This window comes from Chrysochloris asiatica, unplaced genomic scaffold, assembly GCF_000296735.1.
Source record: "Chrysochloris asiatica unplaced genomic scaffold, ChrAsi1.0 scaffold00037, whole genome shotgun sequence".
NCBI classification, from domain to species: Eukaryota; Metazoa; Chordata; class Mammalia; order Afrosoricida; family Chrysochloridae; genus Chrysochloris; species Chrysochloris asiatica.
The window spans coordinates 17,418,206-17,432,508 of NW_006408555.1; the positions used below are offsets into that span (position 1 = coordinate 17,418,206).

The 14,303-nt window shown below is 44.1% G+C and overlaps 1 protein-coding gene across 1 annotated transcript; it reads left to right on the top strand.

The window, feature by feature from the left end:
• The first annotated feature begins 9,487 nt into the window (after positions 1–9,487).
• CHST4 (carbohydrate (N-acetylglucosamine 6-O) sulfotransferase 4) lies at positions 9,488–10,654 on the top strand. Its single transcript, XM_006860319.1, has one exon. It carries the CDS (start codon positions 9,488–9,490, stop codon positions 10,652–10,654), a length of 1,167 nt encoding a protein of 388 aa, XP_006860381.1.
• The last annotated feature ends 3,649 nt before the right edge of the window (positions 10,655–14,303 follow it).

Below are 14,303 nucleotides of genomic sequence, written 5' to 3' on the forward strand. Positions count from 1 at the left end.
CTATACAGGGATGCTATGGGTCAGAACCAACTTGATGAACAACAACAAGGGTAATGATAGTCACCTTACAGAATTGTTGTGTTGGGATATAATGCTCCTAATAATAACGCTCCTAGCACAATACTATCATCTAAGGCCATTGATGTTGCTTAATGACGTTGACTTGGATCCCACTCAGCGACTCTGTATAGGGTTTCCAAGGAGCGGCTGGTGAATTTGAACTGCAGCCTTGGTGACTCAAACCTACCTTGTGATTCAGTACTTATCCTACAGCACCACACCAGGACTCTGCTGACCATTTAGGGCTCAGATTTCTAATGCCATTGGCTTTTACATTCCACAATTTATACTTATCTATGTGCATTTAAAAGGGAGTTTTCTCATCTATTGTTTTATACTCCTCTTCTTGTTAAGGGCTGCCCAGGCAGTTCTGATTTAGACAGGGTTTCCAAGGCTGTAAATCTTTGCTGGAGCAGAAAATCTCATCTTTCTCCCTTGGATCAGCCGGTGGGCTTGAGCCTCCGACCTTGTGGTTGGCCGTCCAGTACTTATCCTACAGAGCCACCACGTTCCTTTAGACTCACGTTGTTGTTGTTAAGTGACTTGGAGTTGGCTCCCACTCATAGTGACCCTGTATAGGATTTCCAAGGAGAAGCTAGTGGGCTTGAAACACTGACCTTGTGATTAGCAGTCCAGAGCTTATCCTACAATGCCACACCAGAGCTCCTTTATACTCATGTTGTTGTTGTTAAGTGCCATTGAGTTGTTCTGACCCATAGCAAACCTGTAAGGGTTTCCGAGGGCTGGTGAGCTTGAATGAGGGCTGGTGAGCTTGAATCACCAACCCTGCAGTTCAAAAGGCTTTACAGTCTGGCGCATTAACACAAAGGCTATGCCACACAGTGCCCTTTATACTTATTGTTGTTAAGTGCCGTGGAGTCGGTTCTGACTCATAGCGACCCTGAACAGGGTTTCCGAGGCTGTAAATCTTTACGGGAGCAGAAAGCCTCATCTTTCTCCCGCGGAACAGTTGGTAGTTTTGAACTGCTGACCTTGCGGTTCAAAGCCCGATTCATAACCACTACGCTACCAGAGCTCCTTTTTATACTTATACAAGCCTATAAAGCAGCAGACAGCAGTGTTAAATAGCTTAGAGAAGTTAGTCATATGATGTGTTGAAGGGCACACAGCTAGCGTTCTTTTCTTCTTATGATGCTGTTATGTGGGTTCAGACTCATATGTACAACAGAGCAAAATACTGCCGGCTCCTGCACCAGCCTCACCAAGTTTTTTCTTAAGGGGGTAATGAAAGATTTTCTTTCCTGTTTTCCAATCAAATAACCAGTACATCTATGTCTCCCCAAAGCGAATGAACTCCCACAGGAAGGGTGAAGGTGCTGACTATTAACACAGAGATCACAAAACGGTATCTCCTCAAAACCCGAAATGGAGTGAGCAAGCAGATGCAGTACAAAAAGTTTTAGGTTTTTGCCTCTTCATTTCCCAACAGGAATAAGAAAAAAAGTAAGAATAAGATTTTAAGTCTTGCAGACATTCCAGTTGTAATTGTCATGGGATCCCTCTATCTGACCTCATCTCCTAATTTGCTGGGGCTGGTTTTCTCCTTTTTCTACCCCACCCAAAGGGAGTTGATCTTCACATCTGCCTTCAAAGAATCAACATTCCAGGAGGTTTCCCAGTTGTGGGAGAGAGCAGCCAGCGCAGAGCTGTCTGTCCACCCTTGGAGTCTCACAGGAGTCAAAGCTGCTAATGTCAACACTCCCTGAGCAGGTACTGTCTTAACCCTGTTTGTTTCTAGAAGGGGGAAGGCAGTGGAATTTACTCAGAGTAGGGAAGGTTCCACAAAATGCTAGGAGGAGGAGGAGGAAGTTAGAGGGGAGTTGTTGAGTCAGAAGAGAGAAGCAACACACCCTGGCCAGTCGGGTGCCTCTCTCTAAAGCCTGGAGGAGCTGAAACCAGTCACAAGGTAAGAAGACACTCTCTCTGGGTATAACTCTATTATCTCAGGGTTACTGGAGCGGGAGTATCTGATAACCTCCGGCAGCTATACTGAGATTTACAATAGCGCAGTTGGGGTCAGGGGACTGCGGTGGAGGCTGAATCTGAATCCTAACAGCAACTCCTTCTATCCTATGAGGCTCCATCCAGAATCGGGAAGGTGGGCAGAGGTTGGTCTGATGTATAGTTTACAAATCAGACCCCTGGTTTATCTGATTCATTCAGATCCTGGCATCAGGATCAAGTTTTTGTGCTTTCTAAAGCCTCTCTGTTCAGGCAGCAAGCTGAAGGTTTTTCAGGTTTTGATCCAGATAGGACTGTTAGGAAGTACTAGTGTGGCACTGTAGGATGAGCACTGGTCTGAGAACTGCAAGGTTGGGGGTTCAAACCCACCACTTTTTCCTCAGAAACCCTATACAGGCTCATTGTGAGTCGGAACCGACTCACTGGCACTTCAACAACAGCAGGACCATTACACCATGAAGTCAACAACTAAAGCTCAGTTTACTTATTCTGAAAAATGGGGTTGTGCGGGGTGTAGTCTCAGCCTCAGGGACTTGCCTGGGTACCAGAGTCACATGATCTAAGTTATACCCCGACCTAGGTGGTCAGAGAGCTTCAGAACCAAGCCTGTAAACTTTTCTAATCTGCTATTGTATACCAGTCATGGTTCCTTTCCCTCCTCTGCTCCTCTGCCTCAGTACTCAGCAGCCCTGCCTGCAACAGTGATGAATGGATCTGCCAACAATCATGATTCGATGACTAATTTTCTCTTTCTTTCTTTGCTCTGTTAATTAACAACATGGTCACGAATTCTTTGGACATAATTATAGTCTTATGCTGATGGTCTCCCTAATTCCAATGATTTGTCTTTGTCTCCTTTGCCCTGTTTAAGACTTAATAAATGGGTCTCTATAAGGAGTCCATCTACTCCTAGGAAACCATACACAGGATCGCTATGGGTCTGAACTGACACAGCAATGACACTTAACAATAACATAAGGAGTCCTGGTGTGGTATTGTGGGATAAGGCACTGGACCAAAAGGTCAGGTTGAACCACAAGGTCGGTGGTTCAAATTCACCAGCCACTCCTTGGAAACCCTATGCAGGGTTGCTATGAGTCAGAACTGATTTGAAGGCATTAAGGAGCTCTGGTAACGTAGTGGCTACGAATTGGGCTGCGAACCTTAAGGTCAGTGGTTCGAAACTACCAGCTGCTCCGCGGGAGAAAGATGAGGCTTTCTACTCCCGTAAAGATTTACACCCTCGGAAATCCTGTACAGGGTCGCTATGGGTCGGAACCGACTCGACGGCACTTAACAACAACAACAACACTATAAGGAGCCCTGGTGTGGTGCTGTGGGTTAATGCGCTGGGCTGCAAAGTCAGTTTGAAGCAGTGTTGGTGGTTCAAGCTCACCAGTCACTCCTTGGAAACCCTATACAGGGTCACTATGGTAACCGACTCGACAACACTTAACAACATTCACATGTAACATGTGATTAGGTACTGGACTTAGTGCACCAACCCCAATAGAAAGATGAGACCTTTACCTTGTATGACTTTGGATAAGTTCTGCAACTTCTAGCTCAACCTTCCTTACCTGGACCAAAGCAGGTACCTCAAACAGTTAAAAAAAAATCAAGTTATTCATTTGATAACTGTTTCCTGAGCACCTACTATGTGCCAGGCACTGTTCTAAGGACAGCAATAAGGGAACCCAAGTCCCAAACTCATGGAGTGTTCAGTCTAGTTAGTCAATATATGGGCACCCTTTGCCAAGTTCCTTATCTCCTCTGGTTTCCTGGGATTACTGGCTATTTGCAAGATGTCAGTTTCCCAACCCTGTACACAAAAGCAAAATATCACCTTTCCCTTAAAGTGAGCACAGCCTTGTGGAAGACAAGTCATATACAACTACATACTTTAGAGTGACATGGATGCTAATGAGCCTTTGGGGAACTACGAAATCTTGGGAGAAAGGATGACAAATCTCAGTGAGAAGGTGACATGTGAGCAGAATCTTGCAAAATGCTCATGGCTGCCAAACAACAGAGCAAGTTTGGAGGGAAACTAGGGTACAGAAAAGATGGCGAGTGACAGGAGATCGAAGAGCAGCAGGTCAGAAAGGACCCTGGGTATAAGGGTTGAGGATTTAGATTTAATCCTCTGTATGTTGGGAAGTGATGGAAGGATCTGATCCAGGGGAACGACAGACTTTGCTTTAAAAAGATAGTTTTGCATTCTAATGAGTGAAATAAATTAGACACAAAGGGGCAATTACTGTATGATCCCACTAACAAGGAATAGCTTGGATATGCACGTGTATAAAGACCAAAACGAGTGATTACCTGGGGTGGGTGGTAGTTGCAGTGCCACTGAGGCAATTCTAACTCACAGCGACCTTATGCACAACAGAAGGAAACACTGCCCAGTCCTGGGCCATCCTCACAATTGTTACGCTTGAGTCCACTGCTGCTGCCACTGTGTCAATCCATCTCATTGGGGGTCTTCCTCTTTTTCACTGACCCTCCACTTTATCAAGCATGACGTCCTGCTCCAGGGACTGGTCCCTCCTGATAACATATCCAAAATATGAGACGAATTCTGACCATCCTGGCTTTTAAGGAATATTCTGGTGGTACTTCTTCCAAGACAGATTTGTTTGTTCTTTTGGTAGTTCATGGTGCTTTTCAATTTTCTTCTATACCACCATAACTCAAGTGCATCAATTCTTCTACCATCTTCCTTATTCACTGTTCAACTTTCACATGTATCTGAAGCCACTGAAAATACCATGGCTTGGATCAGATGCCCCTTAGTCTGCTCTTGAACACTTTAAAGAGGTCTTGTGCAGGAGATCTGCCTAATGCAATATGTAGTTTGATCTCTGGACTGCTGCTTCCATGAGTATGGATTGTGGATTCAAGAAAAATGAAGTCTTTGGCAATTTCAATCTTTTCTCCATTTATCATTATGCTATTTATTGGCCAAGTTGTGAGGATTTTTGTTTTTTTTACATTGAGATGCAACTGAAGGCTGTAGTCTTTGATCTTCATCAGTCAGTCTTTTAAGTCCTCTTTGCTTTCATTATATAAAGTCCTCTTTACTTTCAGTAAACAAGGTTGTATCATCTGCATATCTTCCAATCCTGAAGCCATGTTTTTCATATAATCCAGCTTCTCAGATTATGTGCTTGGCATAATATACAGACTGAATAAATGTGGTGAAGGAATACAAACAACCCTGGCACATACCTTTCCTGATTTTAAATCATTCAGTATCCTTCTTCTGTTCTAATAACTGCCTCTTGGCCTGTGTAAGAATCAGTGTTCTGAATTACCTGTTCTTTGCAATGTTATGCATAGCATGTCATGATCACACAGTCAAAAGCCTTTGCATAGTAAAGAAATCACAAAGAAGCACCTTTCTGGTATACTCTGCTTTCAGCGACGATTAATCTGATGTCAGCAATGACATCCCTGGTTCCACGTTCTCATCTGAATTCAGCTTGAACTTCTGGCAATTCCAAGTCAATGTACTGTTGTTGCAACCATTTTTTCATACTCTTCAGCAAAATCTTACTTGCATGTGCTATTAATGATATTGTTTGATGATTTCCACATTCCACTGGGTCACCTCTCCCAATAGGGGTGTAGGTAATAGGGAGGGGAATGGGGGACTCACTGCTTAAGGAGATATTGAGCTTCAGTCAAAGGTGATGGGAAATTTTGAAACAGGCAACAGTAATGGTTTAACAATATGGTAAGCATAACTACATAATGTCATTGAATTAATTGTATACATTGTTGTTGTTGTTAAGTGCTGTTGAGTCAATTCTGACCCATAGCGACCCTGTTCAGGGTTTCCAAGGAGCACCTGGTGAGCTTGAACCACTGACCTTGCAGTTCAGAGGGCTTTGCAGTCTGGCACATTAACTCACAGTGCCATACCAGGTCTTAGGCATGTTGAAATAGCAGACAATTTGTTATATGCATACTTGTTGTTGTTAAGTGATGTCAAGTCTGCTCCCATTAATAGCAACCCTGCACAGGGTTTCTGGGGAATGGCTGGTGGGTGTGAACCACCGACCTTGTGGTTAACAATCCAGTGTTTATCCTAGTGTCAAATAGTTTGACTGAGACAGAAGAGAGAGGCTATTGTCAAAGATTAATCAAGAGATGTACAGACTAGGCAATGGGGAGGGTGGGACTGAAATATACAATAGAATAGCTCTGAAAGAACATTCAGTCAAGAAGGTGTACCTAAGGGCTTTGGGAGGGAGTGATGTCACAGACTCCTCACCAGGGCTGACCCTTCCCAAAGGCTGCAGAGGCAGCCTCTCTCCAGGAAGGACCCTGAGGCAGAGAAGGTGGTGAGATTAGATGAGATGCTTTAAAGAGCGTCAGTCCCAAAGGTCTCTGTCTCCCAGGTGCTCCTGTTCTTCACTGAGTCTCTTGAAGGTCACTGGTGACCTTCTTCCAGGGTGTCATCCACCTCCTGCTGTTGATTACCATCTCTGCTGCACTGAGGCTTGCCCTAGACACACTGGGACCCAACCCCACCTTGTGTATCCTAGAACCAGGACAGGTTGGAGGACAGGTGTTGGAAGTGGACATTTCACTATCTAAGGATGATAACACAACTAGTTTGTAGATAAATACTGTTACCTAGTTGTTAATATACAAAGAATAGTTTACAGATTAGCTTACAGATGCTTATATTTTCTTTCTCTTGGAAAAACACTGTGATCCCTTTAAAAAATATGAGGGCTTCAAAAAGTTTGTGGAAAAATGGAAGTAAAAGATAATGGAATATTTCCAGAAACTTTTTAAACTCTCTCATATTTCCTTACCTCCTCTATAAATAGCTCTAGAAGTTCTCTTACTTATGACAATAGGCTTCTTTCACAGGCATTGCTTGTCCTAAAATTTCCCCTCACTTATCATGCTAAAGACCTGGGGGTTGCTGGGTAGACTATGCTGGCAAACACTTTCCTCAATTCCTTCCGGCATACGGAATCCTCCTCCTCTAGTTTCCTCTGAGTGAACTCCAACTTATCACCCCCTTGCATTTTTTTTTTACTGAACAGTATGTTCATCAAACTGGAACTGAGAAGAATCCTAGGAAAGGCTTACTTTCAATTCTGAGTTTGTGGACTACATCCCAAAGAATATTATTTTTTAAAAACTGGACCATGTTACTATTTGTTATGAAAAAAATTAATGATAAGAGCTGCTACAGGAAAATAGTAAACCCTAATCCAGCTCCTATTACTGGCTGAAAATACATTCTTTTCTTTCTTAAAGGTATAAGGGAAAATGTCTTGGACACACACTGATAAACAAATTTGTACCTGTTATTAATATTTCATGCGATGTGAAATATTAATAATAACACGTTATAATATGTTAGTTATTTCACAATGTTAGGAAGACACCCAAAATGACAGGCCTTCATTTAATATTCTAGTATGCTACTGAGAAGAGTGGTATTTTCACAGGTACTATGTAATTCACCTTAGGGTGAATTCACCTTAGGGTGACTTCCAAAATGAAACTCTTTTGTCTAGATAGTTAACCTGCAACAACTGGGAAATAATTCTAACCTATTTATTTTGTTTGACCAAAATACTTTACTGTCAGCTACCAGAATTTTAAAATAATATCTAGAAACCTGACGCATCATTCCTACACAACGCACTGCACAACTGTGCCAAAGCAACCCTGAGTAGATTGTGTCAAGCAGTCAAAGCATGCCCCAAGCAGCAGTGTGGTGGGTGACAGGCCACAATGATCAATACTAGCGCTCTGCTGGTAACCAGTAAGAGACTATGAGTCCCAATGGATCCAGATATAGGCAGTCTCCATGGTATAAATGAGAACCTGTGTCTTTAAGAATTTTTAGGTAAGTTAGAACAGGTGCATATGGTTCTACTTTGCATTACTTTAAGGCAAGAAAGGGGCCCTGGTGGCATAGTGGGTTAAGTGGGTAGTTCTAACTACAAGGTCAGTGGTTCAAACCCACAAGCTGCTCTGCAGGAGAAAGCTGAGGTTCTCTGCTCCTATAAAGATTTACCATCTCGCAAACCCTAAGGAGGAGTTCTAATCTGTTTTATAGGGTCGCTATGAGTTGAGTCTGACTCTTAGTCATCCTATAGGACAGATGGCAGTGGGGTGAGGTTACTGCAAGAAAAGGCTTGAGAATTGAGAAGCCTTTTCAATGATTTGAAAGCTGCAGGTGCAGCAAGTGAAATTGACGGTTGTAATGAATGGAATTTATTGTGAGTTGGGTTTGAGTCAATCATTTCAATGTGAGGGCAAATTTATATAACATGAAAGGGCAATCGGGAGGTGTCAGTCAGAAGACTAGTTACTGACTGTTCTGGAGGTTGGTTCCTTATGTCCCTACTGTCACAGGCTGGCAGGTCCCAAGGACACTCCGCTCTCTTGCATAAGCAACAACTCTAAAAGGACAGCAGCTTTATGACCTAGAGCCATCCCCTCCAGGGGTTGAGTGGCAAGTCCCGTGCTGTACTAAAACAAGGGATGGTGGTAGTTATGTGCTGTGTTGGTTCCAATTCATAACGACCCTGTACAGGATTTCCAAGGCTGTACATCTTTATGGGAGCAGAAAGCCTCATCTTTCTTCTGCGGAACAGCTGGTAGTTTCTAACTGAAGACCTTGCAGTTTGCAGCCCAATTCATAACTACTACGCTACCAGAGCTCCTTAAAACAAGGGAAGGGGGAAGGAAATGGTCCTTCCAGATAGGGAGGGGTGAGCTGTGGTCTCCAGGCAGCTCCTCATAAGACAACCGAGACGGTTGATTGAGTAGGCTCTGCTCAGTTTCAGGAAAAGTCAGTCCGGTATTCAACCAAGACTTAGATCATGTTTTGGCTGACACGTAACCAAGGAGATATACGCATATCATCAGGAGACAGTTGGTCCCCTACGTGCTAATTACATATGGCTGGTTTAAGCATTCTCGGTGGAACTTCTGGGTGGTGCAAAGGCTTAACACCCTCTCTTGCTAGCTGAAAGGCTGGAGGTTCAAGTCTACCCTGGGACACCTCAGAAGAAAGGCTTGGTCATCTACTGTCTGAGAAAGCAGCCACGGAAAACCCTATGGAGCGCAGTTCTAGTCTGACTCACTCGGGATTGCCATGATTTCATGCAACTGGCAAAAGGCATTCTTGGCAATCCAAGGTACAAAAATACTAGCAGGGAGGACTGAAGAGAATAAATTTATTGGCATAGTAACTTTAAGGGTCAGGAGTTGATTTGGGGAGGGATTGGTACAATTGATTACAGATTGTAGATGAAACTGGTTTCAGGCATTCTATATCGTTCTTGGTAAGGACCAAGGAAAGGTGGCCTTAGCTAAGAAGGAGATGGAAGTCACACACCAAGCAAGCAGCCTAACCAACCGTCTCCTTGCCCTTTAAAGGTTCAACTTTGACCCAGTGATGCTGTCCAAAAAAATGAGGCTGGCGCTTTTCCTGGTTTCCCAGACGGCGATATTCGCTCTGTTCTTCCACTTGTACAGCTACAATCTCAATTCTCTGCCTTCAAAGGAGACACCCAAGCCTGTGCACGTGTTGATACTGTCTTCATGGCGCTCAGGTTCCTCCTTTGTGGGGCAGGTTTTCGGGCAGCATCCAGATGTCTTCTACCTGATGGAGCCTGCCTGGCACGTGTGGACAAGCTTTACTCAGAGCACTGCCTTGAAGCTGCACATGGCAGTGCGGGACCTGGTGCGCTCTGTCTTTCATTGTGATATGAGTGTCTTTGATGCCTACATGAAACCTGGTCCCCGGAGACAGTCCAGCCTCTTCCAATGGGAGACAAGCCGGGCCCTGTGTTCCCCACCTGCCTGCAACATCCTCCCAAAGGGTAGGATAGTGTCCCCAGAGCACTGCAAGGTTCTGTGCTATCGACAGCCCTTCGAGATGGTCGAGAAGGCCTGCCGCTCCTACAGCCATGTAGTGCTAAAGGAAGTGCGATTCTTCAACTTGGAGCCTCTCTACCCTCTGCTCAGAGACCCATCCCTCAACCTGTACATTGTGCACCTGGTGCGGGATCCCCGGGCTGTATTCTCTTCCCGAGAGCATACCACAGTGGAACTCATGACTGACAGCCGCATAGTGTTAGGCGAGAAGTTGCAACAACTCAAGAAAGAGGACTGGCCCTATCATGTGATGCAGACTATCTGCAAAAGCCAGTGGGACATCTTTGAGGCTGTCCAGCTCTTGCCCAAAGAACTGCAGCAGCGCTACCTGCTGGTTCGCTATGAGGACCTGGTCCGGGCCCCCGAGGCCCAGACAGCCCGAATGTATGACTTTGCAGGCTTGAAATTCTTGCCCTGGCTTCAGACCTGGGTAAAAAACATCACTCAGGGTAAGGGTATGGGTACACACGCTTTCCAAACAGGTGCTAGGAATGCCCTCAATGTCTCCCAGGCCTGGCGTTGGACCTTGCCTTTCGAAAAGGTCACTCGACTTCAGAAAATCTGTTATGATACCATGACGTTGCTGGGCTACCGTCACGTCATGTCTGAGCAAGAGCAGAGAAACCTGTCACTGGATATTCTCTCTACCAGGAGTCTCTTTGAGCAAGACGACCAAGAGGGTTGAAGCTCGGCCTGGACAGTCTCAGCCCCATGAACTGAATGCTTCTGAGCCGTAGCTTTTCTCTGCAGGTGTCCCTGTGAGCATGAGTTGTACCACACAGGCTCAAGCACGGAAATCTTTGTGTTTGTACTCAAGTCAAGAACACAGACTTGGAAACCAGTGAGGCAGTGGTGTGGCCTTGCTCCTGTCTTAGCCTTCCTACTGGTATGCACCTCAAAGACTCCAAGCAGTACCAGTGGAATTAATCCATAAGCCTCTGCCCACATCTTAGGAAAGGGGCAAGACAGTAAGGACCAGGAGAATGGCCCTCCCACCAGAGAGCTCACCCCTGGACTCCACATGACAGTGAACCCTGAGTCCTCGAAGCTCCCAGTGGACTCAAGGAGGATGGAATGCTAACGTGCAAGCATGACCATCACAGCTTGAGGTTCACAAACAAGGAATAGAACCTCTGCAAAATGGGGCAAGCTCTTGAGTTCATGGGGTGGCCGGACTCAGTTTGGAGGTTATTTCTTTCCCCTCAGTGTTGTTGTTTTGTTTTTTGTTTTGTTTTTTGCCACAGATAGAACACTTTGACCTGTGAAGCTATTATGCATTAGTACTAAAATTTTCAATTCAGATTTTGTCTGGAACGGCCAATTGCTAGTAGTGAATACTCATTAATACAAGGTCCTAACCTAAGGACAAAATCATCTTTATAGATCTTTTTGGACACTTTGCTATTATCTACTACCCACATAGACAAAAAAAATTGCTAAGACAATGTTGGTGTCAGATGATGAACTAAATCTGATTGATACATTGCCTTCTTAAAAACTGGGAAAAATAAACAAGACAGTGAGCAACAAAGCTCTTGGGTGAGACATACATTGCAATAGTGTTCTATGTTTTTATGTATCATCCTGGGGACTGGGAAGAGTCCTGAGGTGATAGTAACTTAGGCCTTGGCTTTCTAATGTAAGACTGGCAGTTCAAACACACCAATAGATCTAACCAGCAGGTGAAAGATGAGGCGGTCAGCTTCCATAAAGATTTACAGTGTTGGAACCTTTAAGAAGTAGTTAAGCTCCGCCCTTATTATGTTCTGTGCCGTGGAGTCGGTTCCGATTCATAGCGACCCTGTACAGGGTTTCCGAGGCTGTAAATCTTTACGGGAGCAGAAAGCCTCATCTTTCTCCCGCAGAACAGCTGGTAGTTTCGAACTGCTAACCTTGTTGTTCGCAGCCTGATTCATAACCACTATGCTACCAGAGCTCCACCCTACAGGACCACTATGTGTTGGAATGGACTCCATGACAGTGAGTTTGGGTTTTCCCAGGGTTGGGGAGAATTCTTTTATTTTAATTGACGCAAGGATCTCAGCTTCATATGATGCTATTTCTTGTTGTTAGGTGCTGTTGAGTCGGTTCTGACTTAGAGCGATCCTATGCACTACAGAACAAAACACTACAACCATCCTCACAACTGTATTTAGCTCTTCCTAATCACCCTCTCTTAGCAAGAAAAGAGCTTTCTCCCAGTCTTTGCAGCGGGCCCTAGATCTGGTTGTGAATCAGAATCACTTAGTTAAAAAATACATATCGCCAAGCCCTTTCCCAGGTTTGCAGGAATAAAAATCTCCCAGGGTGGGGCCCAGGATTCTGTGTCTTTATCAAGCCACCTTGTTGATTCTTCCACAGCCAGCCTGAGGCACTGGGGCCTGCTACACTTGGGCAGTAATGCTCTTCTTCAGCTTCTTCCTCTAAGACAAAAGGCAACTTTTCAAATCAAACCGAATATGTAAGCCAGTGGTAGTGTCCCCAGGTTGGAAGGAATAGAAGGAAGGCCTAGAACTTGACCTCCAGAACCCCCTGGGCCTCCGGAACTCCATGGACACCTCTGGAACCCTATGGACCTCCAGAACCCCATGGACACCTTGGGAACCCCATGGGCTTTCAGAACTCCATGGACACCTCTGAAGCCCACAACAGTGTTGAATAAAACTCTAGTGAGCACTGTAACAATCTATTGATGCACTCAGGTAGCTGGAACTGGATTCATTGATGAGCATGGTAAGGCTGAATGTATAGGATGACATCTTTTCTAATTTTGAGACATCTGTTCCATCCCTGAGCCCAAACAATACAAAGGCATTTCTTTGCCTCCTCATTCTCTTAGTTGCATGGTGTTTAAGGATGTTGGATGGTGGCTATCTAAATTCCTCAGGGCTCCTATTCAGGTCTGGAGCAGGATCTCTACAGTAAGTACAATGAATAGACTATTAACACAATAGCCTGCAATGGCTAACTGCGACATAACACGTGGTCTCCATGTCTTTCCTGTCACCTGAGACATTGAATATAGGAGTCTAATAATCAAACTGGACAACTCTCGCATGTTCTACACTTTGGGGGTGCCCCAAATTTCACAATCAATTTTGGAAAGAGAGAATGGGATCATTTTCAAAATAAAGAAGCTTTCATTGTAATTTAATTAAGTTGTGTTACCACATGGTTTCATTTTCTACATAACAAAAACAATTACTAAGTTTTTAATAAATTTCAATTAAAAACTATATTCTTTTCTAACTTGTGAATAGTGGTTCTGGAGAGAGATGGAAAGGCAGAATCAACTTCTGAAAATTTTGTGTTAAAATCTGCCAATGCATTTCATGATCTGTGCTATGTTTCTTTGAAAAAAGTCTATAATTTACTGTGTGATTTAAACCAGAGTAAATATAAAATAATCTCACTATGTCTATGCATGTATGTATTATCTATCTACCTATATTATTACTGTTGTTAGTGCCATTGAGTAGGTTCCAACTTATAGCAACCCTGCATAGGGTTTCCAAGGAGTGGTTGATGGGTTTGAACCGATGGCACTGCTATTAGCAATCTAGTGCTTAGCCTATGGCGCTACACCAGGACTCAACATATGCAAGTGTGGTGGCTCTGTAGGATAAGCACTAGACTGTGAACCACAGATCAGCAGTTTGAGACGACTAGTTGTTTCAAGAGAGAAAGGTAAAGCTTTCTGCTCCCTCAAAGATTTGTTGTTGTTGTTAAGTGCCGTCGAGTCGATTCTGACCCATAGTGACCCTGTATAGGGTTTCCAAGGAGCAGCTGGTGAGCTTGAACCACCGGCCTCGCAGTTCAAACAACTTTGCAGTCTGATGTGTTAGCCCACAGTGCCACCCCAGGACTCCCCACAAAGATTTACAGCCTGGGAAACCCCTATAAAGGGTTGTTATGACTCTGAACCAACTGGCTAGCACTTAACAACAACATGCATACGTGTAATATATGTTATATATATGCATATTATCTTGACTATTGAATTACTTTTTCAGAACTGGCAAAACAAGATTCCAACATGAATATAAGTGATGGGATAGGCAAGTTAACAAACTTCTGATAGGCGCCAGCTGAGGGTCCCCAGTCCCCTGAGCACTTTGATCAAGAGCTATGCGTCTCATGTATAAGCCTCCCCAGTCATTTAGGGGAAACTTATTTTTTAATATAGTACTGAGGAGAAAGTTGTAATCAAAATATTAAGATATGACTAACGATGGCACTTAACAACAGCAACACATTTAATGGTGAACAAATATAAGGTGCAAATGGTTACCATGCCTTGCTGCTAACCAAACAGTCACGTATACACAGGCAAT

Coding starts and splice junctions, on each gene's coding strand:
- CHST4 (XM_006860319.1), top strand. CDS start 9,488: ATGCTGTCCAAAAAAATGAGGCTGGCGCTTTTCCTGGTTTCCCAGACG.